We start from the raw sequence: 23,657 nt of genomic DNA, 5'->3' as shown, positions 1-23,657 counted from the left end.
AGCAACCCCATCCTGTAAAAACCAAGAGCTACAGAAACGCCAACCGAAGCTCCAAAGTCTTCCTGGGAGAGGAAGGATCTACGAAAATGGGCTGCACGGGAACATGTTGAAAGACTGGCCCAGCACAATCTATCTATCTATCTATCACAAAGGCTTCTAGCGAGCTGCTGTCGGTGGTGTATGCCCCTGTAGGGGTGAAGGGCCTAGGCCATTATATGAGTAATAGATGAGTGGTAATTTTCATCGGCTAGTTACAGATTTATAACTAGTTAAACAGAGTTTAACTTGCCAACTAGTTAATTATGTTAATTACAAACCAATAACTTTTAGGGTGGAAACTGGCCCTTTGGGCACCCCCATTATGCCAACTATGTTGTCTGATTGAGTCAGTACTACTGACTGCATTTGGCCCCTATCCCTAGGGTCGTGACAGAAGGCAGAGTGATGAAGCTAGAATGGAAATGAATGCATCACTCCTCTCTACAGCCCCTCAGCACCCTTCATCATCTCTCCCCCATGCACTGCCTCTTTATACTTACGCTCCACTCCTCAAACCTGCACTGACACCGTCAATGTGTTTTCACCGGCCCTGCTGCTACCGGGAGGAGCTCCCTTGCCAACAGTCATTGTCACTTTATCATTTCCCTTCAGCGTCACCTTTGCTCAGATACTCCTGCACCTGGTGTCACCTTAGTATAGGCAGTCTATGTATACAAATGTAAGCTACCCATATGTACTTACACGTGGCCACGCTCAAACAGTTAATGTACATTGTATTTCATAGGACTGTTTTTATATTGTGGTTTTTTATTGTGTTCTTTATGGTTAATGTGTTTTTATGGTGTATCAGATCCAGAATTAATCACTCTGTTCTCCTTTACACTCATATACTGAAGAAAGGCAATAAACAGTTTTGAACCTTGAACTATGGGTCAGACAGTGTTGACAATAAAGCTTTAGTAGCATTGGGGCTAAACTACTGCCCTTGTATCCTGAGGCGTAGACACTTGATCTGGAGACGAGCTTAAACCTCATCACAGCAACTGGGGAATTAGAACTTGAGTAAGTACATAAACCCAAGAAGGATTGAGACAAGTGAAGCTTCCCCATCTCCCCTCCCTCCCCATCTTAACTGAATTTTACAGGAGCACCATTGAGAGCATCCTGACAAGCTGCATCTCCATCTGGTATGAGAGCAGTAGAGCATTGGACTGGAAGTCCCTACAAAAGACTGTGAGAATGGCTGAGAGGATTATAAGGGGTCTTCCTACCATCTATCAGGGACATTTATCAGGAACACTGCGTACGCAGGGCCCTTAGTATTATTAAGGATCCCACCCATTCATCCAGCGTCCTTTGACTTTCTACCAGCAGGCAGGGGACTCCGATTCATAAAGGCAAGAACGGTCAGGATGGGAAACAGTTTCTTCCCTCAGGCCAATAGGCTTCTGAACTCCCTGCTGCACTGCATTCGAAGTGTCACTGATTAATCTGTTCTGTACATTACAATGTTTAATTTATGCACCCTTGTTTACTTATGCGTAATTCAACTGTATATTTTATCCTTGTGGTCCTAAGTTAATGTGCGTTATATGTGTTTTATGTGTACTATTGTGCTTTAGGTTCGGAGAAGCATTATCTCATTGTATGATATACATTTATATACTTAAATGACAATAAACTTGACTTGATCTGGAACTTTGGGAACAGTGACCATGAAAGGATTTGGTTGACTTCAATGCCACCTGATTCAGCAATGTCCTTCAGGTAAGTATATCTGCCACCCTCACTGGGTCTGGTCTCTACACTCAGTGGCCACTCTATTAGGTATGCCTGCTTGTTAATGCCAATATCTAATCAGCCAATCATGTGGCAGCAACTCAATGCATAGAAGTATGCAGACTTGGTTAGGAGGTTCATCTGTCGTTCAGACCACACATCAGAATGGGAAAGAAATGTGATCTACGTGACTTTGATCGTGGAATGATTGTTGGTGCCAGATGGGGAGGTTTGAGTATCTTAGAAACTGCAGATCTCCTGGGATTTTCACACCCAACAGTCTTTAGAGTTTACAGAGACTGGTGCAAAAAACAAAAAAAAAACATTCAGTGAGCGGAGTTCTGTGGGTACAAATGCCTTATCAAGGAGAATGGCCAGACTAGCCCAAGCTGACCGGAAGGCATCAGTAACTCAAATAGCCACACAGTACACACAACATGTCAGTCCTTGAAGTGGATGGGCTACAGAGGCAGAATACCACAAATATACACTCAGTGGCCACTTTATTAAGTAGAGGAGGTACTTAACAAAGCGGTAACTGAGTATATATCACTGCAGGCACTTGTTCTGAACGAGTCGCTAATCCAGAAGAACCCAGGAAAGGGATAATGAAATATAAATCTGACTCTGGGAGCTTACTGTTTTTATAATGAGCATATCCTGATATACAAGACTGTTAGCTTTAATATGCGACTTAAAAATCATCTGCAGTTCTCACTTAAGAGATAAAGGAATGTGTTGTGGATTTTGTCAGGATTTAGGGATGCAAAGAGGAAGTCCTTGAGTCATAATTATACAGCATAGATCCTGGCCATTCGGCCCAAGTCAAATTGCCCAACTGTTTGCCCATGTTCCTTTGACACATACCCATCCATGTACCTGTCTAAATGCAATTTAACACACTCATCATTATCTTTAAGATGTAATCCATTTTCTTACCATTAGGTGAAGAAAAAAACGGTTTTACCCACAGTACCACAATGTGGAATAAAGCAGCTAAGTGCTAAATTGTACATGCATTCTTGTGCTATGTAAAAAAATTGGAATGACATCAAATATATTACAGAAGTAAGAACATGACATTCAGACCAATCATCCAGCTAAATTCATCTGGAAACCAACTCGACATCTACCTAAGTTCTTGAAGCAAATGATTAATGTAATGTTAAATTAAAAAGCAGGCCTAACAGCCTCTGTGGAGAGAGAAGCAGAGTTAACATTTCAGCTCTGATCACTTTTTATCCACCTGAAGCGTTATCTCCTCCAAAGGACCACAACCTTGTCATTGGGTTTGGAGGCTTGCGGGCCTCAATAACCAGAAGAGCTTAGTTGGTTGGAGTCAGGGCTTTATGCTTTGGCTCTTGGAGGGGTCGCCCATGCCAAACAGGTCAAAGGGTAGAGGCCAGATTGACAGTGGTCCACCAATCCTCCAGGTTCAGGGGTTCAGCTCAGGGCTAACAACCCCGACTGGTCAAACAAAATTGTTACAGAGACAGCAATGAAGAATCCTTCTACATCTGAGTGCAACAGTGTTCCTAAGTCTCCACCAAGTTCTTGCATGGCTAACTCTAGTGAAAACCGAGAGGAAGCTACTGACATGATGAAGGAAGCCCTGAACACCACCAGAGATGGAGGACCTTCATTGCTGCCCTGAATGCCAGCGGTGTAATGAGCAGCAAGTAAATTAGTGAAATATTAACTCTTTTTTCTCTCTCCAAGGATCATGTCCACACTCTTGCTTATCTCCAGCATTTTCTGTGTTTTTGTAAAATCAACATCTACAGTATTTTTCTTTTGAAAAAGTGACAGAGTTAACATTCCTTCAGTAACCCAAGGCATTAAAGCGACACTTCCTCCATACATACTTCTCTCAATATTTTAACAAAATCAGAATTTGCTGGAAAACCTCAGCAGGTCAGGCAGCGTCCATGTAAAGAGAAAGCATCAATACTTCATGTCTGAGACCCTTATTATCGTTTGCCGTCATTACTTACCCGCTCACTGGCTTCTGCTTCAGTTTGACATTGGGACTGTACAGGCCAATGATGGGTGCTTTGCACCCTCTGCTGTTGAAGCAACTGTACTATCACCTTGGATCCAGTCTAAAAGGCACTGACTTCAAGAAAACCGTCCAATGAGCAACTCACATTCCAGGATCTGCAGTCACCTGTGGCTACTGTGCAAACAATGCCCATTACAAGCTCTCTGTAAGCGAGGAACAAGTTAAGGCTATTGCAATTAAAATTAATTGGCCAATGGGAAACATGGTTCAATACGTAGGAACAGCTTTCTGGAAAAACACATGTATACTTTGACTGCTAGGGTCAAGGTGTGTGCAAGGTACAATATCAGTGGTGGGGGGCAGAGTGTCAAACGTCAATCCTCCACAATGACTTGCATCCCTCTATCACGCCGTAGCAGCTGCAACGAGGCAGCAAGGTCGCATTTACAAACGTCAAAAAGGGAGGCGACTGTGTTCGTTGTCGGTGACACAAAACGCATGAGGCAGCAACTGCTCCCTTGCTCCCCGTGGAGTGAATGCACAGGAATGACACACGGGTTCAGATTAATAGGCTTGGACTTTATTCCCTGGAGCGTAGGAGAATGGGGGGAGATTTGATAGAATCATTACAAAATTCTGAAGGGTACAGATAGGGTGAATGCAAGCAGGCTTTCTTCCACTGAAGTTGGGTAGAACTACAACCAGAGGTCATAGGTTAAGGGTGAAAAGTGAATTATCTAAAGGGAACATGAGGGGGAAGTCCTTCACTCAGAGGGAGGTCAGAGTGTGAAAGGAGCTGCCAGTGCAAGTGGTGGATGTGGGTTTAATTTCAACATTTAAGAAAAATTTGGACAGGTACATGGATGGGAGGGGTATGGAGGGCTATGGTCCAGGTGCAGGTCAGTGGGAATAGGCAGAATAATAGCTTGGCCTGAACTAGATGGGCTGAAGGGGCTGTTTCTGTGCTATAGTGCTCCATGACAATAGGACTCACAGGAGACTGCAGATGCTGGAATCTGGAGCAACTAACAAGCTGCCACAAGAACGTGGCAGACAGTCAGTCGAGGCTTTGAGTTGAAACCGCTCTTCAGGACTTTGGCAAAGAGACGGTTGATGTTTTGCAACTGATGCAGGGTCTCCGTCTCTCAGACGCTTGCTCAGCCTGCTGAATTCGTCCAGCAGTTTGTTCTTTTGACTATCAGCAGGGACTGATCCCAGAACCAGCAACCAAAGACCAAATGCTAGCTTGCCCTCTTCCCCACAAATAAAACATTTGTGTATATACACTAAATTAATGTGTACACATACAGAAGTATATGATAAACATAAGATGCTGGAAATCCTGAGCAACATACACAAAATGCTGGAAGAACTCAGTAAGTCAGGCAGCATCTATGGAGGGGAATAAACAGTCGATGTTTTGGGCCGAGAAGTTGACTATTTATATCCCACCATAGATGAACCTACCCACTCCAAGATTAATCTAACCCCTCTCTCCCACATAACCTTCCATTTTTCTTTTATCCGTCCACTCCCTCCCTCTGCAATTTCCACAATTCAAGCATCTCACCCCCTTAACGCCCTCTTGTTGAAGGACCTCAACCCAAACGGTGGACCATCCCTTTTCCTCCACAGATGCTGCTCAACCTGCTGGGTCCTCCAGCAGCTTGTTTACAACTCTCTGCCATTGCAGCCCTCCCTCACCCAACAGCCTCTATTTCAACACTCCTATCCCACCCAACGTCAATCTGGGGTCATTGGAATCGCAATAATTGACTGCGTCCCCAAAAGGTATTCACGCTAATTCCGCATTCCCAGCTCTGGTGTGGGGCATTTCTTCGTTCCAAGTCCAGGCACCTTCTGTAATAACATGCACAAGATGCTGGAGGAACTCAGCAAGTCAGGCAGCATGAATGGACAGGATCAATGTTTTGGGCTGAGACTCTTCATGAGGACCAGAAAGGATTGGGGGAAGAAGCCAGAATTGAGATATAAGCCCTGAGATTTGTTGCTGTACAGGAAGTGAGCTCCAGTAAACCCACCCTCCTAGTCTCTAGATGAACAAATACATATATAGTTCCACGATTCCTCACTGATATCCGATCCGTTGCCTTAAATCTGGAACCTCCCTGCCTGGGTCACGCAACCCCATTGCCTCGAGTGCAAGGGCTTTTCTTTCCTTTCCAAGCAGTGCTTCAAACAACTGATCTGCCCAGAAAACCTTTACCTCTCTATCTTATACCCTTCCACCTCACCCTTTACTCTCTTATGGCGGCATCCAGCCTTCAGGACCCCGAACACCTAGGGCATACCCTCTTCTCATTGCTGCCATCAGGGAGGAGGTCCAGGAGCCTGGAGACACACACTGAACATTTCAGGGACAGCTTCTTCCCCTCTGCCGTCAGATCTCTGAATGGTCTATGAACCCCTGAACACTACCTCATTATCTTTGCTCTCTTTTTACACGACCTAAACCTTTTGTTTGCACTTCTTATAATTTATAACTTTTGACCTCTTCTGCCTCACCATTTTGCACTACTTACTTATTTTTTGATTATTTCTTATTGTAGCTTATAGTATATTTTATATATTGCACTGTACCTCTGCCACAAAGCACAACAAAATTTCTTGATATATATTGGTAATAATAAAGCTGACTCTGACTCTGAATGGTGTTCTTCAGCCTAGTGATACGTTGCTTCTTCTTGTGCAGCTTTGTCAGGTAAAGCCCTTCCAAAAGGCACATTATTTTCCCAAGTTATTATTTTATCTCTATAAATAAGTTTGGATAAAAACACCCAACAGTTTGCTGAGTGCTGAAATCCTGATATCATAAATATTACCTATATTTAAAGGCTGGGAGACACCTGTCAACACCCCTCCTCCCGTGCTCCCAAAAAACGTGGCACAGTTAAGATGCACAGTAACATTACTCCCAGCAGAAGCGAGACACCAAGAGTGCTATTCCATCTGTTGTCTCACACGGGCGCAGCTAAAAATATATATATATATATGTATAAAATAACAAATTTTTAAAATATGAGGTTAATGTTAAAAAATAATGCTGGTGAATTCGACTGAATGAGAAGCGATAAAGAAACTTAACATTGAGCGGGCAGCTGTATAAACACAAGAAGTTCTGCAGACGTTGGAAATCCAGAGTAACACACACACAGAATGCTGAAGGAACTCAGCAGGTGGGGCAGCATCTATGGAGAGGAATAAACGGCTGACGTTTTGGGCCGTGACCCTTCATCAGGACTGCCTCTTGCTTGCACTCACCCAGGAGCCCCGGGTTAGTGCAGGGGCCGGGGACTGGGACCACCTTCCACTCTACTCCGCCCTCATCTGTTCTCTGACGTCGCAAGGCAGCCCGTCGAAGAGGGTGTCCTCCACCAGCAGTCCGCTGCGCTTCAGCGAGCGGCAGTCGCCCAGCTCCCTGGGCAGCGCCTCCAAGTGGTTGCCCTTCAGCTCCAGCAGGGTCAGCAGTGCCAGGTTGCCAATCTTAGGCGACAAGACGGAGAGGCTGTTGCGGCCGATCCTCAGCACCTTGAGCTTCTTGCAGAAGTAGAGCTCATCAGGGAGGGTCTCCACCTTGTTGCCCGTGATGCAGAAGTCCTGCAGGTTCTGCAGCACCCCGATCTCCGGCGGGATGAACCGGATGTCGTTGTGGCCCAGGTCCAGAGTCCGCAGCTTGTTGCACAGGAAGAGGTGCGAGGGCAGCACCTCGATCTTGTTGTAGCTGAAGTACAGGCACTCCAGGCTGCTCAGCTTCTTGATGTGCTCCGGGATGTAAGTTATACTGTTATGCCACAGCTTGAGGCAGGTGAGCTTGCGGCAGTGCTGGAAGCTGATGATTTCCTCCACCGACCGCAGGTTGTTCTCCTTCAGGTCCAGCTCCTGCAGGCTGGTCAGGCTGAACACGGCGTGGGGGATCCGCTCCAGATCACAGTGCACCAGGCTCAGCTCTGCCAGGTTGGTTAGCTTCTTCAGACTGTTGAGCATGACCAGCTTCGTGCCGTCATTCTGGATGCACAGAGTCTGGAGGTGGCTGGAGGTTTCAACGATGGATGGCGGGACCTTGGTCAGGTTGCTCTTAATGCACAGGACCTTGAGGCTTTTGAGCTCCCGTAACGACTCCAGCGTGATGTTCTTGGACAGGTCGGGGCTCAGGGTGCCTTGGAGGTGCAGCTCTTCCAGACACTTCATGCTGTAGATCCAGTTGGGCAGCTCCCGCATGTCGTCGAACTTGACCCTCAGGACCTTGAGGCTGTCCTTCAGGAAGGCCAGCGCCGCGCTGTGGATCTTCACGGAGCACTGGTACAGCGAGAGCTCCTGGAGCCCCTCCAGCTGCACGATGGTCGCCGGGATGGTCACGTTGTTGATGATCTCCAGCCTCAGGGACTGCAGCTCCGTCAGCTCGAACACCGTGTCGGGCAGCCCGGACAGCATGAAGAGCTGCAGCTCCAGCCGGTTCTGGCTGTTGGTCTGCAGCCTCTGCCGCAGCTTGTCCGGGGTCCACTCGTTGTTGAGGTTCAGCTGCTTGAGTTTGTTCTCGCTCACCTCGGAGAGGAAGACGGCGAACCTCTTGGAGTACAGGGGGTCGTACTGGTCGATGAGGTGCAGCATGAAAGCAAAGTCGTTCTTGACGTCGGGGATGTCGTCGATGCCCGTCTCGTGCCGGACGTACTCGAAGGAGTATTCCTTAAGGGAACGGTAGAAGAGCCAGTAGAGGGTGTAAAGGCAGGTCAAGCCGTAAACACTGACAAAGCACAGGTAGCAGATGGACAGCTTGGAGAACAAGTGCGCCATGGTGTGGTTACAAGAAAACCTACGGTAGCCGGTCATCTCCTGAATGTTGACCTCACAATCCACCATGAAGTTGACCTTGGACACCAGGATGCTGTTGTAGACCACGATGAAAATGAACTTAATGACTTTGATGATGGTCTGGCGCACATACATGGAATACAGGAGATCTCCTTCTTCCACGTGCAGTCGGAACTTCTTGACCTTCTCAAACAAAGCCTTGGCTTGCTCACCTTCCTTCTGGTCCAGGGCACTTACGGCTGGTTTCTCCACCACTATCTTCTCGGGAATGGAGCGCAGCGACTGGGTCTTGGCCAGATTACCCTCCGAGACAGACAGGCCTGGCGCTACCTTGACCGCATTGTTCACCTCGCCGCCCTTGCTGTCCTTCTCCTCTGGATTCTCGCCAGAGACCTCGGAGAGAGCGCGGGTCGTCCAGGGAGAGTCAAAGCACTTGCCCAAGATTGAGATGAAATGCTCTATCTTGGAGCTGGACCCGGGGAACTTGAACCAAAAATTGCTGCACAGCATGAAGATCAGGGTGTGTATCAGGACGAGATAGGGGAAATACTTGGCGTACCAGTGCAGGGCCCGCTCATAGCACATTTGGTTTATGAAGCTGTACTGTTGGAGGTCGAGGTTAGTCTTCAATCCTTTCATTTCATTGGTAGAAGCTGACATCGGTGTTTGTGACGGGGTGGGTGTCGTGTATTTACTGGAAGAAATGTTGACCAGAGTTTGGTTTGGAACAGGATGCAGATTATAGTGCGAAGTTCGTTTCGGGAGACAAATAATCTTGTCTTGCATCACCTGGGAAAGGGAGAAACCCAAGGCATTATAATGGATAATGTTTGTGCTAGTTTAAATTGACATACTTAACAAAGAGTCACGTTATTTTTAGAAATTACACCATGAAAACTGCCCACTCTTTTCATTACTCTGCTGCTAGCCTGAGCTTTACAGTCTCTGTACCAAAAAAAATGCAGAAAGTATGAAAGTGAAATGCTGAAAATGCTCAGCGGGCCAGACAGCATCTACGTAGAGAGAAAACAAATTAATATTTCATGTTATCTGATTAAAAAAAACAAACAATTTGATCATTATCCACATTATTTTTGGTGCTTTTGTAAAGGGCATTCAGGCCGCAGAGTACTTCACAGTTAATGAGATACATTGGAAATGTGATCGATGTTGTAATGCAGGAAGATAGAACAGGAAACACGCCAGCACAGCGCAGGGGCCTCCAGTCACGATATTGTGCCAAGCCTTTTATCTATTTTATTATTCCAAGACCTGTCTCCCATACCCTCCCCACAGCCTCTCTTTCATTCGTCCGCCTAATAAAGTTCAAAGTACATTTATTATCAAAGAATGTACACATTATACAAGATTCATCTCCTTACAGGCAGCCACAAAACAAGAAGCCCAGAAGAGCCCATTAAAAAAATCTAACAAACACCCAATGTGCAGGGGCAGAAAAAAAAGTAAGCAAATAGCATTTAGAACGAAAGTCAGTCCTCACACTAATCTTAGCCCTATCTAAGAGCCTTTCCTTTTTTTGCTGGCTATTTAGAATTAGAATTTATTTAAATCTTTCATCCATCCCACAACATGAGGGAGTCTAGCGTCATGACTAAGTTGCAAAGTACAGACACGTGAATTTAGAAGTCTAATGGCTTGTAGAAAGAAGCTGTCCCATAGCCTGTCAGTCCTGGCTTTAATGCTGTGCAACACACACAAAATGCTGGAGGAACTCAGCAGGCCAGGCAGCGTCGATGGAAAAATGTACAGTCGATGTTTCAGGCCGAGACCCTTCAACAGGACTGATGCTGAGGTAATGCTGCGGTAGCATTTGCAGGACGGAAGCAGCTGAAGTAGTTAATGGTCGTGGTGACTGGTGTCCCCAATGATCTTCCAGGCCTTCTTTCTGCACCTGCTGCTGCAAATGCCCTCAGTGGAGGGAAGTTCACATCCACGGATGCGCTGGGCTGTCCGTACCACTCTCTGCAGTGCCCAACAATGAAGGCTGGTGCAGTTCCTGTACCGGGTGGTGACACAGCCAGTCAGGATGCTCTCAATGGTGCCCCTGCAGGCCGTCTTGAGGATCTGGGGGCCCATGCTGAACTTGAATGTGCTTTCCGCGGGGATCACTCCCTACGCGACTCCCTTGTCCATTCGTCCCCCCTATCCCTTCCCACCGATCGCCCTCCTGGCACTTATCCTTGTAAGCAGAACAAGTGCTACACCTGCTCTTACACTTCCTCCCTCACCACCATTCAGGGCCCCAGACAGTCCTTCCAGGTGAGGCGACACTTCACCTGTGAGTCGGCTGGTGTGGTACACTGTGTCTGGTGCTCCTGGTGTGGCCTTTTATATATTGGTGAGACCCGATGCAGACTGGGAGACTGTTTCGCTGAACACCTACGCTCGGTCCGCCAGAGAAAGCAGGATCTCCCAGTGGCCACACATTTTAATTCCACGACCCATTCCCATTCTGATATGTCTATCCATGGCCTCCTTTACTGTCAAGATGAAGCCACACTCAGGTTGGAGGAACAACACCTTATATACTGGCTAGGTAGCCTCCAACCTGATGGCATGAACATTGACTTCTCTAACTTCCGTTAAAGCCCTTCTTCCCCTTCTTACCCCATCCCTGACATATTTAGTTTTTTTCTTTCTCTCTGCCCATCACTCTGGCGTTCTCATTTCCCTCTGGTGCTTCCCCCCCTTTCTTTCTCCCGAGGCCTCCCGTCCCATGATCCTTTCCCTTCTCCAGCTCTGTATCACTTTCGCCAATCACCTTTCCAGCTCTTAGCTTCATCCCACCCACTCTGGTCTTCTCCTATCATTTTGGATTTCCCCCTTCCCCCACTACTTTCAAATCTCTTACTATCTTTCCTTTCAGTTAGTCCTGACGAAGGGTCTCGGTCCTAAAAGTCGACAGTGCTTCTCCTTATAGATGCTGCCTGGCCTGCTGTGTTCCACCAGCGTTTTGTGTGTGTTGTTTGAATGTGCTGTGTATGTTTTGCACTTTGGCCCCAGAGAAGTGATGTTTCATTCAGCTGTAACAATGTATGGTTGAATGCTAATTAAACTTGATTTTATTTAATTTGATGTCCCCAATGTATCTGCATCTACCACCACCTCTGACAGAGTATTCTAGAGTATTCTACGCACACACCACTCATTGCGTAAAGAACATTCCTTTGACAATCCCACCCCCATACTTTCCTTCCACCTCCTTAAATTTATGCCCTCCCATATTAGTCATTTCTGCCCTTGGTAAAAGTCTCTGGCTATCCACTCAACATATGCCTCTTATCATCTTGTACATCTCTACAGGTGTCCCCCGCTTTACTAAAGTTCGCTTTACGCCACTTCACTTTTATGAAAGACCTATGTTAGTACCTGTTTTAGCTAATCAAAAGAAATCCGGAGGATTTTTGCTTTCATGAAAAAAGACGAAAAGCAAAAATAGCGTTCAGCGTTTGTTTTGCAGTGAGCCGTTATAGAGGCAGCGTGCACCCCGAGCAGCAAGAGTGGCGAAAAGTGAAAATAGCGTTCAGCGTTTGTTTTGCAGTGAGCCGTTATAGAGGCAGCGTGCACCCCGAGCAGCAAGAGTGGTGAATAGCGAAAATAGCGTTCAGCGTTTGTTTTGCAGTGAGCCGTTATAGAGGCAGCGTGCACCCCGAGCAGCAAGAGTGGCGAAAAGTGAAAATAGCGTTCAGCGTTTGTTTTGCAGTGAGCCGTTATAGAGGCAGCGTGCACCCCGAGCAGCAAGAGTGGTGAATAGCGAAAATAGCGTTCAGTGTTTGTTTTGCAGTGAGCCGTTATAGAGGCAGCGTGCACCCCGAGCAGCAAGAGTGGCGAAAAGTGAAAATAGCGTTCAGCGTTTGTTTTGCTCTCAGCATCAAGCCGCCATAGCTTTGAACTGCGTGAGATTTTTGCTACGATTGATAGTGCTGCAATGATTGCAGAAAAGTATGACTTTAATCTTGAAAGACCAGGTAGGTTTAGGGCAGGATGTTTTGAGTGCTTACAAGGAATTGTATGATAGAAAAATGCGTGAACCTTCCAGTGTGCTCGCTGCCTGCCCAATTCTGGTAAGTGAAACTACACTGTACATGCATTATTCCTACTTTATATAGGCTGTGTATTTATCATATCATTCCTGCTTTTACTATATGTTTGTGTTATCTTAGGTTTTATGTGTTATTTGGTATGATTTGGTAGTTATTTTTTGGGTCTGGGAACGCTCAAAATTTTTTCCCATACAAATAAATGGTAATTGCTTCTTCGCTTTACAACATTTTGGCTTACGAAAGGTTTCATAGGAACGCTCTACTTTCAGATAGCCGGGGAAACCTGTATCAAGTCACTTCTCAACTACCTTTGCTCCAAAGAGAAAAGCCCTAGCTCGCTCCACATATGATGGGAACTGCAGGTAGCAAAGAGTAACAAGTGATGTTGGTTGAGGTATAAAGGACTGTCCAGGACAGTGTGAGAGGTTGATTTGGAAAAAAATGTCACAGGGTCTTTTCAATTGAACATCTCACCTTAAAACTGACATAATCACAAGAGCAGTACTCCCTCACCAGAACATCCCTAAGGTTAATTGCATTATACCCCTGAAGTGAGATTTGAACTCAAAAATCAGCATGGAGATGAGAACACAGCGAAGGCTAATGCCAAACAGTATCGCCAACTGCCCATGTTCCGGCTAAAACTATATAGTGGGTCAGCTCATATCAGTACATGTGGACACTTGGTGAACATTGGTATATATGAGAATTGTTTGATAAATTTTGCATGTTCCTTTATTTTCATAGACATTGTTACACTAATAAACTATTCACATTCATACATGCGGACATCTGTGTAAAACAGTAATTGTGGAAGTCTTCTCCGTGGACTGTCGCCTTGTCGTGGTGGAGAAGCGTGTGTGGTCCCGAGATCCCGAGGGCGATGCTGTCTGGGGCTATGCTCCTGGTAGGGTCTCCCATGGTGGTAAGGTCGAGGGTGAGGTCCCTGACAAAGAACAATCCAACCAAGATCTCAACGGTGGGACCGGCAGATAAAGTTACTTCAAACCCAACGGCTGCGAAGGCGGATGAAGGCTGCGACAAACCCATCAGCTCCAATCGTCGTGGTTTCCAAGCCATTGGAATCAATTGGCTGATTTGTGAAGTATCGTGGGCTTCTTGGAGTGCAACATCAAGTACACGTTAAACAAATACACGCACAGGCGTCTTTGCTCTGTGGGCCACTTCTTCAAAGCTTTTGGCAATCGGGGGAGGGCAACGGAAGCAGGCAATGTGATGGCTGGAAGCTCCTTGTCAAGAACTGGCACGAAAGCGATGAATATTTGATTCAGTCGCTCAACTTTTGGACAGAAGCAGGAAAGTTGTTCGGCAGCAGTGTTCACGTCTGAGCAGCCCTATTTTAGGATCCACTCTGCTCACCCTGAACTGGGAGGGGGCTAGAAAAGGTGCCCTAAAAATAGTCCGCTTCACCCCATCCTGTCTGGAAAGCCACGTCAAGACCGCATCATGCGGTTGAAAAACGTTGAGAAGTGAAACTGTGAAATTTGGTACCTGGAATATACGGGCTCTGATGGATAACCCAAACTCAGACCGAGCAGAGAGGAGAACTGTCTTTGTTGCTCGGGAACTCCAAAAATTCAACTTTGACATTGTTGCTCCGAGTGAGACCCGCAGAGCTGGAGAAGGGCGACCAAAGGAAGAGCAAGGTCAACACACCTTTATCTGGAAAGGACTTGATCCTGAGCAACCGTGGATCCATGGAGTAGGTTTTGCCACCCGAAACGGCCTACTTCAGAAGCTGACAGAGCAACCACTGGGAATCAACGAATGTCTCACGACTCTGCGAATCCAGCTCGTCAAGAACCAACACGCCATTATCAACACCACCTATGCTCCAACTCTGGATGCTGAAGATGAAGTAAAGATGAACCTTTACGCCCAACTTGACGACGTCCTTTCCTCTGTTCCCAACAATGACAAGATCATTCTCTTGGGAGATTTCAATGACAGAGTCGGGAAAGGTCACAGGCTCTGGACTGGAATAATAAGCAAGGAAGGAGTTGGCAAGGTCAATGCCAATGGAACACTCCTCCTCAGCAAATGTGCTGAACACAACCTGGTGATTACAAACACCCTATTTTGCCAGAAAAACAGGCACAAAGTCTCCTGGCAGCACCCACGCTCCAAACACTGGCACCTCATCGACTATGTCATCGTACGATCTCGGGACTAACAAGATGAACTGATAACAAGAGCTGTTACTGGTGCTGACAAGTGCTGGACAGACCATCGACTCATTTCATCCACCATGAGAATGAAGATTCGGCCCAAAAGGGAACATCAAAATCAGGATTGGTTCGATGATACCGACAAACTACTCCAACAACTCATCGACGAAAAGAAAAAAGCTTTCATTACCTCACAAAATGACCAACAATCGGCTACCAAAACGAAACACTTATCAGGAATGCAAGGCTGCAGTCCAGAAGAGCACACGAAACCTGAAAAACCAATGGTGGAGGAAGAAAGCTCACGAAATCCAACAACTAGCAGATGCCAACAACACTCAAGGCTTTTTTAATGCAACTACGGCTATTTTTGGCCCATCCACTCATGGACAAGCCCCTCTCAAAAGCAAAGATGGTTCAACCATCCTGAAGAGCCATGTTGACATCAATTCTAGATGGAGGGAGAACTTTGAAGATCTTCTAAATCAAACTGGCTCATTTGACAGGAATGTGATTAACAACATCCCAAAAACAGCCCGTTGATGACTCCTTAAGCAAAATACCAACACTTGAAGAAGTCAAGAAAGCCATCAAAACCTTGAAAAACAACAAGACCGCTGGACTTGATGGAATACCAGCTGAGGTCTGCATCAACTTCTCATCAATATCTGGATAAATGAAGACATACCAGCAGACTTTAGAGACTCAGCATTCGTTACCATCTACAAAAGGAAAGGCGATCGATCTGAATGCAGAAACTATCGTGGAATTTCCCTGTTAGCAACAGCAGGGAAGATCTTCACCCGCATCATGAACAACTGGCTCAAGCCTTTAGCCGAGAAGATCCTTCCGGAGACACAAACCAGTATTAGACCATCACGTGGAGCAATCAACATGATCTTCACAATACGACAACTACAAGAAAAATGTTGTGAACAACTTCAACCTTTGTACATGGCATTCATTGACCTCACCAAAGCCTTTGACTTGGTATCAAGGGAACTCCTATGGGATGTCCTATCCACCTATGGATGCCCTGAAAAGTACGTTCAAATCCTGAGACTCCTCCACGATGGCATGCTTGCCACAGTCATGGTCAGCAACAGTAACTGTGAGCCTTTTCAAGTCAGATCAGGAGTAAAGCAGGAATGCAGGATTGCCCCAGCTTTGTTCACCATCTTCACTGCGACAATCATCCACATTATCGAGGATGACCTACCCCCAGGAATTGAGATTGTCTACAGAACAGATGGCGGACTTTTCAATCTTGCCCGCCTCAAGTCCAAAAACAAGACATCCACGAGTTCCCTCATCGAATTCCAATACGCAGATGACGACAGTGTTGCAGCTGTTTCAGAAAACCATCTACAACAGAGTCTGACTGCCTTCAACTGTGCATACATGAAACTTGGACTTACCATCAATTCCAAGAAGACTCGGATCATCTACCAACCGTCACCAACTGAGACAAATCGGATAGAACCATCAATTCAACTTGGTGAAATAGCCCTGGAAAACGTGGACCACTTTCCTTATCTTGGAAGTCACCTCTCCTCCAATGTCGACCTTAATGACGAGATTCAACATTGTCTTAAATGCGCTGGAACAGCTTTTGGACGACTCCAAACAAGTCTTTCATGATCGTGACATCCGAACAGACACCAAAATGTTAGTGTACAAAGCAGGGGTGATCCCAACACTCCTGTATGCATCAGAAACCTGGACAACATACCGACAACGTCTGAAGGCACTTGAAAAGTTCCATCAACGCTGTCTTCAAACATCTGAAATATCAGCTGGGATGATAGAAGAATCAATGTCAGCGTGCTAAATGAAGCAAAAACAACAAGCATTGAAGTCTACGTCATCAATAACCAACTAAGGTGGAGCGGTCATGTTGTTCGGATGAAAGACGAACGTCTGCCGAAACAAAATCTTCTACTCCCAGCTTAAAGAGGGCAAACGTAAAAGAGGTGGACAACAGAAGAGATTCAAAAATGTCTTAAAAGCCAACATGAAGAAATGTAACATCAACAATTGGGAAACCAATGCCAAGGACAGGAAACTCTGCAAACCATCATCCAAGAAGGAACAGCAAATTTCGAAGCCAACAGATGTGCAGGACTGGAAGAAAAGAGAAGGAAATGGAAAGAGAGGCATCAACAACCTCAGCCCGATCTGCCATCTGGAACTACCTGTCCTGAATGCGGAAGAACTTTCAAAGCCAAGATTGGACTCATAAGCCACTTGAGAGCCCATGAATAGATCAACGGAAAGAAGACCATCATCCTTGACCTCGAGGGATGTCCACGACAACGATGAATTGTGGAAGTTTGGCAATGTCCCGTTACTCCACTGGCAAATGACACTTGAGAACATAGAGTGATAGAAAAGTACAGCACAGGAAAGGCCCTCCAGCTCATCAGGTCCATGCCAAAACATGAGTTGACCAACTGACATTTTGACCCTTCTGCACAACTCATGCAGGTCAGAAAAGTGTGAAGTGATTCACTTTGGAAGGGTGAGTTTGAAGGCCGAGTACAAAGTTAATGGCAGGATTCCTGGCAGTGTAGAGCAACAGAGGGTCCATGTACAAACGTTTGTACTTACATCACTCAAAGCTGCTGCACAAGGTGTTGGAGTTGTCAAGAAGGTGTATGGTGTGTTGGCCTTCATCTGTCAGGGGATTGAGTTTACGAGCTGTGAGGTCATGTTGCAGCTCTATAAAACCCTGGTTAGACCACACTTGGAATATTGTGTTCGGTTTTGGTCACCTCATTAGAAAAAGACTGTGGAAGCTTTAGAGAGGATGCAGAGGAGATTTACCAGGATGCTGCCTGGATTGGAGAGCATATCTCATGAGGATAGGTTGAGTGAGCTAGGGATTTTCTCCTTGGAACAGAGGAGACTGAGAGGTGATTTGATAGAGGTGTACAAGATAAGAGGTAGAGATTAGAAGGATAATCAGAAACTCTTTCCCAGGATGGAAATGGCTAATACAAGGGGGCATTATTTTAAAGTGATTGGAGGAATGTATGGGGGGGTGAATTTCAGATGTAGATTTCTTACACAGAGAGTGGCGAGTGCATGGAATGCCCTGTCAGGGTGGTGGTAAAGGCAGACGTATTAGGGATATTTAAGTAACTTTTAAATAGGCACATGGATGTTAGAAAAATGGAGATCTATATAAGAGTGAAGGGTTAGATAGATCTTGGTAAAGGTTAAAAGCTTAGTGCAACATTGCGGGGGAGGCTTGATGCTGCACTCTCTCCCTCCTTCTCATCCCCTCCCCTCCTTCCCCCTCCTCTCTTCCTTCTTCCCCTCCCCCTGAAAAATGAAAATTTTTAAACAGAAGCTACATGTAGAAAATGCCAGAAACACAAGGCAGCATCCGATAAACATGAGTTACCAATTTAGAACTGAAAGGGCTTCAACATCAAATGAATTCACAAAATTCAAAATAAGTTTTGTTACCGAAGTACTGTACATGTACGTCACCATATACATCCCTGAGGTTCATGTTCTTGTGGGCATATTGAGCAAAGGGAAAGAATAATAATTGTAACAAATTCAATGAAAGACCACCCAACTATGGTGTTCAACCAGAGTGCAGAGGACAACAAACTGTTCCCCTTTTTACAGATGCTGCCGGACCCACAGAGCATTTCCGGCATTTTTTTGTTTTTAAGGTAAGGAGATAAGAACTGTTCCTATAGACTAGGTAAGGCCACACCAAGACCCTCCTTCACTGCAGAAAGACTTCTCTCCTCCTGTGCTCAGATCACCTAATAATAAAGGGCACCATACCTGTAGTCTTTCTAAGTGTTTGCTGCGGCTGTGCGTTCAGTATGTTGTGTATGAGGTTGCCCAGAGACCTTTTGAATTAATGCTGCCCATCTTGTCAACATTTCAGACATGCCCAGCTTTCTTGCTGTGTGCAGCAAAGTTAATAACTTCACATTTTACCATGCTCTATTGTATCTGCCATGATCTTCCCATTCATTCAGCCTACCCCTCCACCCCTGTCCCCAAAGTCTCCTTATAACTTTTTTCTTTAAGATACCGCATGGAACGAGCCTTTCCAGCCACACCACCCAGAAATCCCCAGATTTAATCCCAGCCTAATCACGGGTCAATTTACAATGATCTATTAACCTACCAGCTGGTACATCTTTGAATGGTGGGAGGAAACTAGAGCACCCAGAGGGAACCCACATGGTCACGGGCAGAACATGTGGTGATGGGAATTGAACCTTGTCACTTGTACTGTAAAGCATTGTGCTAACCACTACACTATGGTGTTGCCCCCAAATTTCGTCTTTCCAACTTGACATCCCACCTAGATTAGAACTATTTGCCAATGTGGGAAATATGACATCCAGTCCCCTTGGGCATATTGTTGATTTAGATTGTGAATAGCTGTTGTTTAAACACTGATGTACCCCACTATTACAACTTATGAACCTTAGAAAGGTCCAGTTGTTTCCAGACTTTGGTTTCTGTCCTATAACCAGTTCTCAATTCATGTTATTACACAACTCCAGACATCAAGAGCTCTGACTTAACTGTCCAAACCTTATCAGAAGTCTGCTGAAAATACAAACACATCACATTTATTTATCCCCCTTCTCTATTGCATCAGATAAATCCTCAAAGAACACCAAAGGATAAATCACTGGTTTTCATAACAAATTAATTATTTCCTTTATAAATTCCAAGTAGACTGTTCCATAAATAAATCAGCCATGACAGAAAGGCAGAGCAGATTGATGGACTGAATAGCCAAATTTGCTCCTATGGGATAATTTGTTCTGGTCAAGTACTACTTTTATAAAGTGTTCTGCAGTTACAAACTTCTTTATACAATGCAATATCTTCACTATCACTGATGTTAGGATAACGCGTCTTGTTTTCTCTTTTTCTCCTTTCTTAAAGAGTGGGGTCACACTTGATATCCTCAAATCAACTCGTACAATTTCAGAATCTATGGCACATCGGAGGATGATAATTAGTGTGTTCCCCACCTCGAAAGCCATCTTGTTCAAAATCCTGGAATGTAGAAGATCAGATCCTGAGGGTTATCAGCCTTTAGTCCCTCCAGCTTCTCTAATACTTATTTTCACTGACACAAAGTTCAAAGTTCATTTATTATCAACTTATGTATACTATAAGACCATAAGATCATAAGATATAGGAGCAGAAGTAGGCCATTTGGCCCATCGAGTCTGCTCCGCCATTCAATCATGGGCTGATCCAATTCTTCCAGTCATCTCCATTCCGCTGCTTTCACCCCATACCCTTTGATGCCCTGGCTAATCAAGAACCTATCTATCTCCGCCTTAAATACACCCAATGACTTGGCCTCCACAGCCGCTCGTGGCAACAAATTCCACAGATTTACCACCCTCTGACTAAAGTAATTTCTCCGCATCTCATTGTACTATACATTGTACTATATACAATCTTGAAATTTGACTTCTTACAAGCAGCCACAAAACCAAAGAAACCCAATAGAACCCAATGAAAAAAGACAAACATCCAATGTGTGAAAAAAAATACTTAATTTCTTCAGTTTCTAAGACCATAAGACCAAAAGATCACAAGGTGATGCCTCAAAAAGGCGGCATCTATCATTAAGGTTCCCCATCACTCAGGACATACAGTCTGCTCAATGCTACCATCAAGATGGAGGTAGAGGAGTCTGAAGACAGATCCTTAGTGTCTTTCCCTCAATTATCAGATTTCTGAGTGGACAATGAATCCTTGTACACCATTTCACCTTTTTCATTCTTTTGCTCTCTTTATGCACTGCTTATTTAATTTATTTTATATACATTTCTTATTGTAATTATAGGTTTATTATCTATTTCAATGTACTACTGCTGCAAACAAGAAATTTCATGACATATGCCAGTGATATGAAACCTGATTCTGATGCTACTGTGCTACTCCCTAAGATAAGAAGACCCCTTTTACGGAAGTGTGCATTCCCAGACAGCCTCAAAATATAGTCAACTCTAACTCACCCAGTGCCATTCCCACACTGTCCTCTTTAGACCATAAGACCATAAAATATAAGAGCAGAATTAGGCCATTTGGCCCATTGAGCCTACTTCACCATTTCATCATGGCTGATCAAATTTTCCTCTCAGCCTCAGTCTCCTGCTTTCTCCTTATATTTCTTCATGCCCTGACCAACCAAGAATCTATCAACCTATGCCTTAATATACATAAAGAATTGGCTTCCACAGCTGCCTCTGACAAAGAATTCCACATATTCCACATTTCTGGCTAAATTCCTCCTTATCTCGTTCTCAAAAGATGGCCCTCTATTCTGAGGCTGTGTCCTCTGGTCTTAGACTCTCCCACCATAGGGAACAACCTCTCCACATCCACTCTATCAAGGCCTTTCACCATTGGATAGATTTCAATGAGGTCACTCCACATTCTTCTGAATTACAGCCAATACAGGACTAGAGCCACTAGGGGCAGCTCTTCATATGACAAGCCATTCAATCCTGGAATCATTTTCGTGAACCTCCTTTGAACCCTCTTCAGTTTCAGCTCATCCTTTCTATGATAAGAGGCTCAAACCTGCTCACAATACTCCAAGCGAGGCCTTACCAGTGCTTTATAAAGTCTCGACAATACATCCTTGCTTTTATACTCCAGTCGGTGGTAGGAACAGCGTAGAGTGAGGAGGTTTCTCACAGGTTGGTGGCACTCATTTAAAGGAAGAACTCTGCAGCATTCCAGCAGTGGTGGGAGCAGCTCACAGTGAGGAGGTTTCTCGCAGCACGGGCACGAGAAAATAAAAGTACAGAAGGGACAAGCGGAAGCGGCCATTGTTGGGAGTGGGCCTGTGGTGAGAGTCGAGTGTCAGGCTTTGGCTCTGAGTGAGTTGCCTGTATAAGTTTCTGTTAAGTTTCTCTTTTTACTTACTGTGTCAGAGGTTATTAGTGTAGTTTAAATGACCAATCTCCCAGGGAACCACATCTGTGTGAAGTGTATCCGGCTGCAGCTCGTTGAAGACCGTGCTAGGGATCTGGAGCAGCAGCTGGATGACCTTCAGCGAGTACTGGAGAGCGAGGAGATCATCGATCAGAGTTACAGGGAAGTAGTCACCCCTAAGTTGTATGAGGTGGATAGCTGGGTGACAGTCAGGAGAAGAAATAGGATGGTGAATAGGCAGTTAGCACAGAGCACCCCTGTGGCCATTCCCCTCAATAATGAGTGTACTGTTTTGGATGCTGCTGTGGGGGGATGACTTCCCAGGAGAATGCCACGGAGAGCAGGTTACTGGCCCTGCGCGTGGGTCTGTGGTGCAGAAGGGAAAGATTGGAGATGAGGAGAGTGGTAGTGATAGGGGACTCAGTAGTCAGATGAAAAGACAGGCGATTCTGTGGACGTGAACGGGACACCCAGATGGTATGTTGCCTCCCAGGTGCCAAGGTCAGGGATGTCTCAAATCACACCCAGAGCTCTTTGGAGGGGGAGGGAGAACAGCCAGACGTCTTGGTACGTATTGGTACCAATGACATAGGAAGGAAAAGCAAAGAGGTCCTGAGAGACAATTTAGAAAGCTAGGCAGAAAGCTGAGAAGCAGGGCCTCCAGGGTAGAAACAGGATGATTTGGCAGATAAATGTGTGGTTGAGAAGATGGTGCAGAGGCCAGGACTTCAGGTTCTTGGATCATTGGGATCTCTTCTGGGGAAGGTATGACCTGTATTAAAGGGGACGGGTTGCACCTGAACCCGAGGGGGACCAACATTCTTGTGGGCAGGTTTGCTGGGGAGGGCTTAAGCTAATTTGGCAGGGGGATGGGAACTGGAGTGAAGGGACTCAGGATAGGACGGATGGTAAAACAACAAAGTTAGCGTGCAGTCAGACTGTCAGGAGGGCAGGCAGATGACAGGACAAAAATGAAGCTAGTAGGGAGAGCCTCAGTGCATTAGGGATGGATGCAGAATCAAAGGGGTAGTAAATACAGTAATCGAAGGGTTATATCTCAATGAATGGAGTATAGGAAATAAGGTGGATGATCTTGTTGCACTTGTCAAGGGCCTTCTGAGAATCGAAGTACACAACATCAACCAATTCTCCTTTGTCTATTCTGCTGGCTATTTCTTCAAAGAATTCCAACAGATTTGTCAGGCAAGATTTCCCCTTGAGGAAACCATGCTGACTACAGCCTATTGTATCATGTGCCTCCAAGTACCCTGAAACCTCATCCTTAACAATCAACTCCATTCCCTCTGCCTTCCTGGCTGCCTTTTTGAGATAATGTGTGTCCTTGGACATTAAGCTCCCAGTTATAATCTTCTTTCAGCCATGATTCAGTGATGCTTACATCATACTTGCCAATCTGCATCTGTGCTGCAAGTTCATCTACCTTATTCTGCATACTGTGCGCATTCAGATACACCACCTCCAGTCCTGTATTCACCCTTGTCGATTTTGTCCATCTTTTACAGTGCAACTCATCCTGTTGACTGCAGTTTTGCCCTGTCAACAGCCTCTCCTCACTACACATCGCCTCTGTTTGTAGACCAGCATCCCCATCTTCAGCTCTATTATCTGCATAGTTCTCGCATTGAAATATATGCAGTTCAGGACGTTGGTTGCATGATGCTCAACTTTTTGATTCCTAACTTTCATGTCTTACCAACATCTGTCTCCACAACCTCTCCACTAACTGTTCTGGCACTCTGGTTCCCATTCCCCTGCAACTCTAGTTTAAATCCCACCGTGCAGCATTAACGAACCTTCCCGCCAGGATATTAGTCTCCCTCC

At 45.5% G+C, this 23,657-nt stretch overlaps 1 protein-coding gene across 3 annotated transcripts in view; it reads right to left on the bottom strand.

Moving 5' to 3' along the window:
• Window positions 1-280: 280 nt before the first annotated feature.
• The window catches only part of lrrc8c (leucine rich repeat containing 8 VRAC subunit C), a 56,795-nt gene continuing 33,418 nt past the window's right edge, over window positions 281-23,657 (bottom strand). For all 3 annotated transcript variants that reach the window (XM_073062639.1, XM_073062640.1, XM_073062641.1), the window contains one exon: window positions 281-9,400. In XM_073062639.1, the coding sequence (XP_072918740.1) occupies window positions 7,115-9,400 (2,286 nt within the window). In that variant the 3' untranslated portion in view covers window positions 281-7,114. The remainder of the gene's footprint in view (window positions 9,401-23,657) is intronic.

The sequence above is a fragment of the Hemitrygon akajei genome, chromosome 12, assembly GCF_048418815.1.
Source record: "Hemitrygon akajei chromosome 12, sHemAka1.3, whole genome shotgun sequence".
Taxonomy (NCBI): Eukaryota; Metazoa; Chordata; class Chondrichthyes; order Myliobatiformes; family Dasyatidae; genus Hemitrygon; species Hemitrygon akajei.
This window is presented reverse-complemented; position numbering and strand designations above follow the sequence as displayed.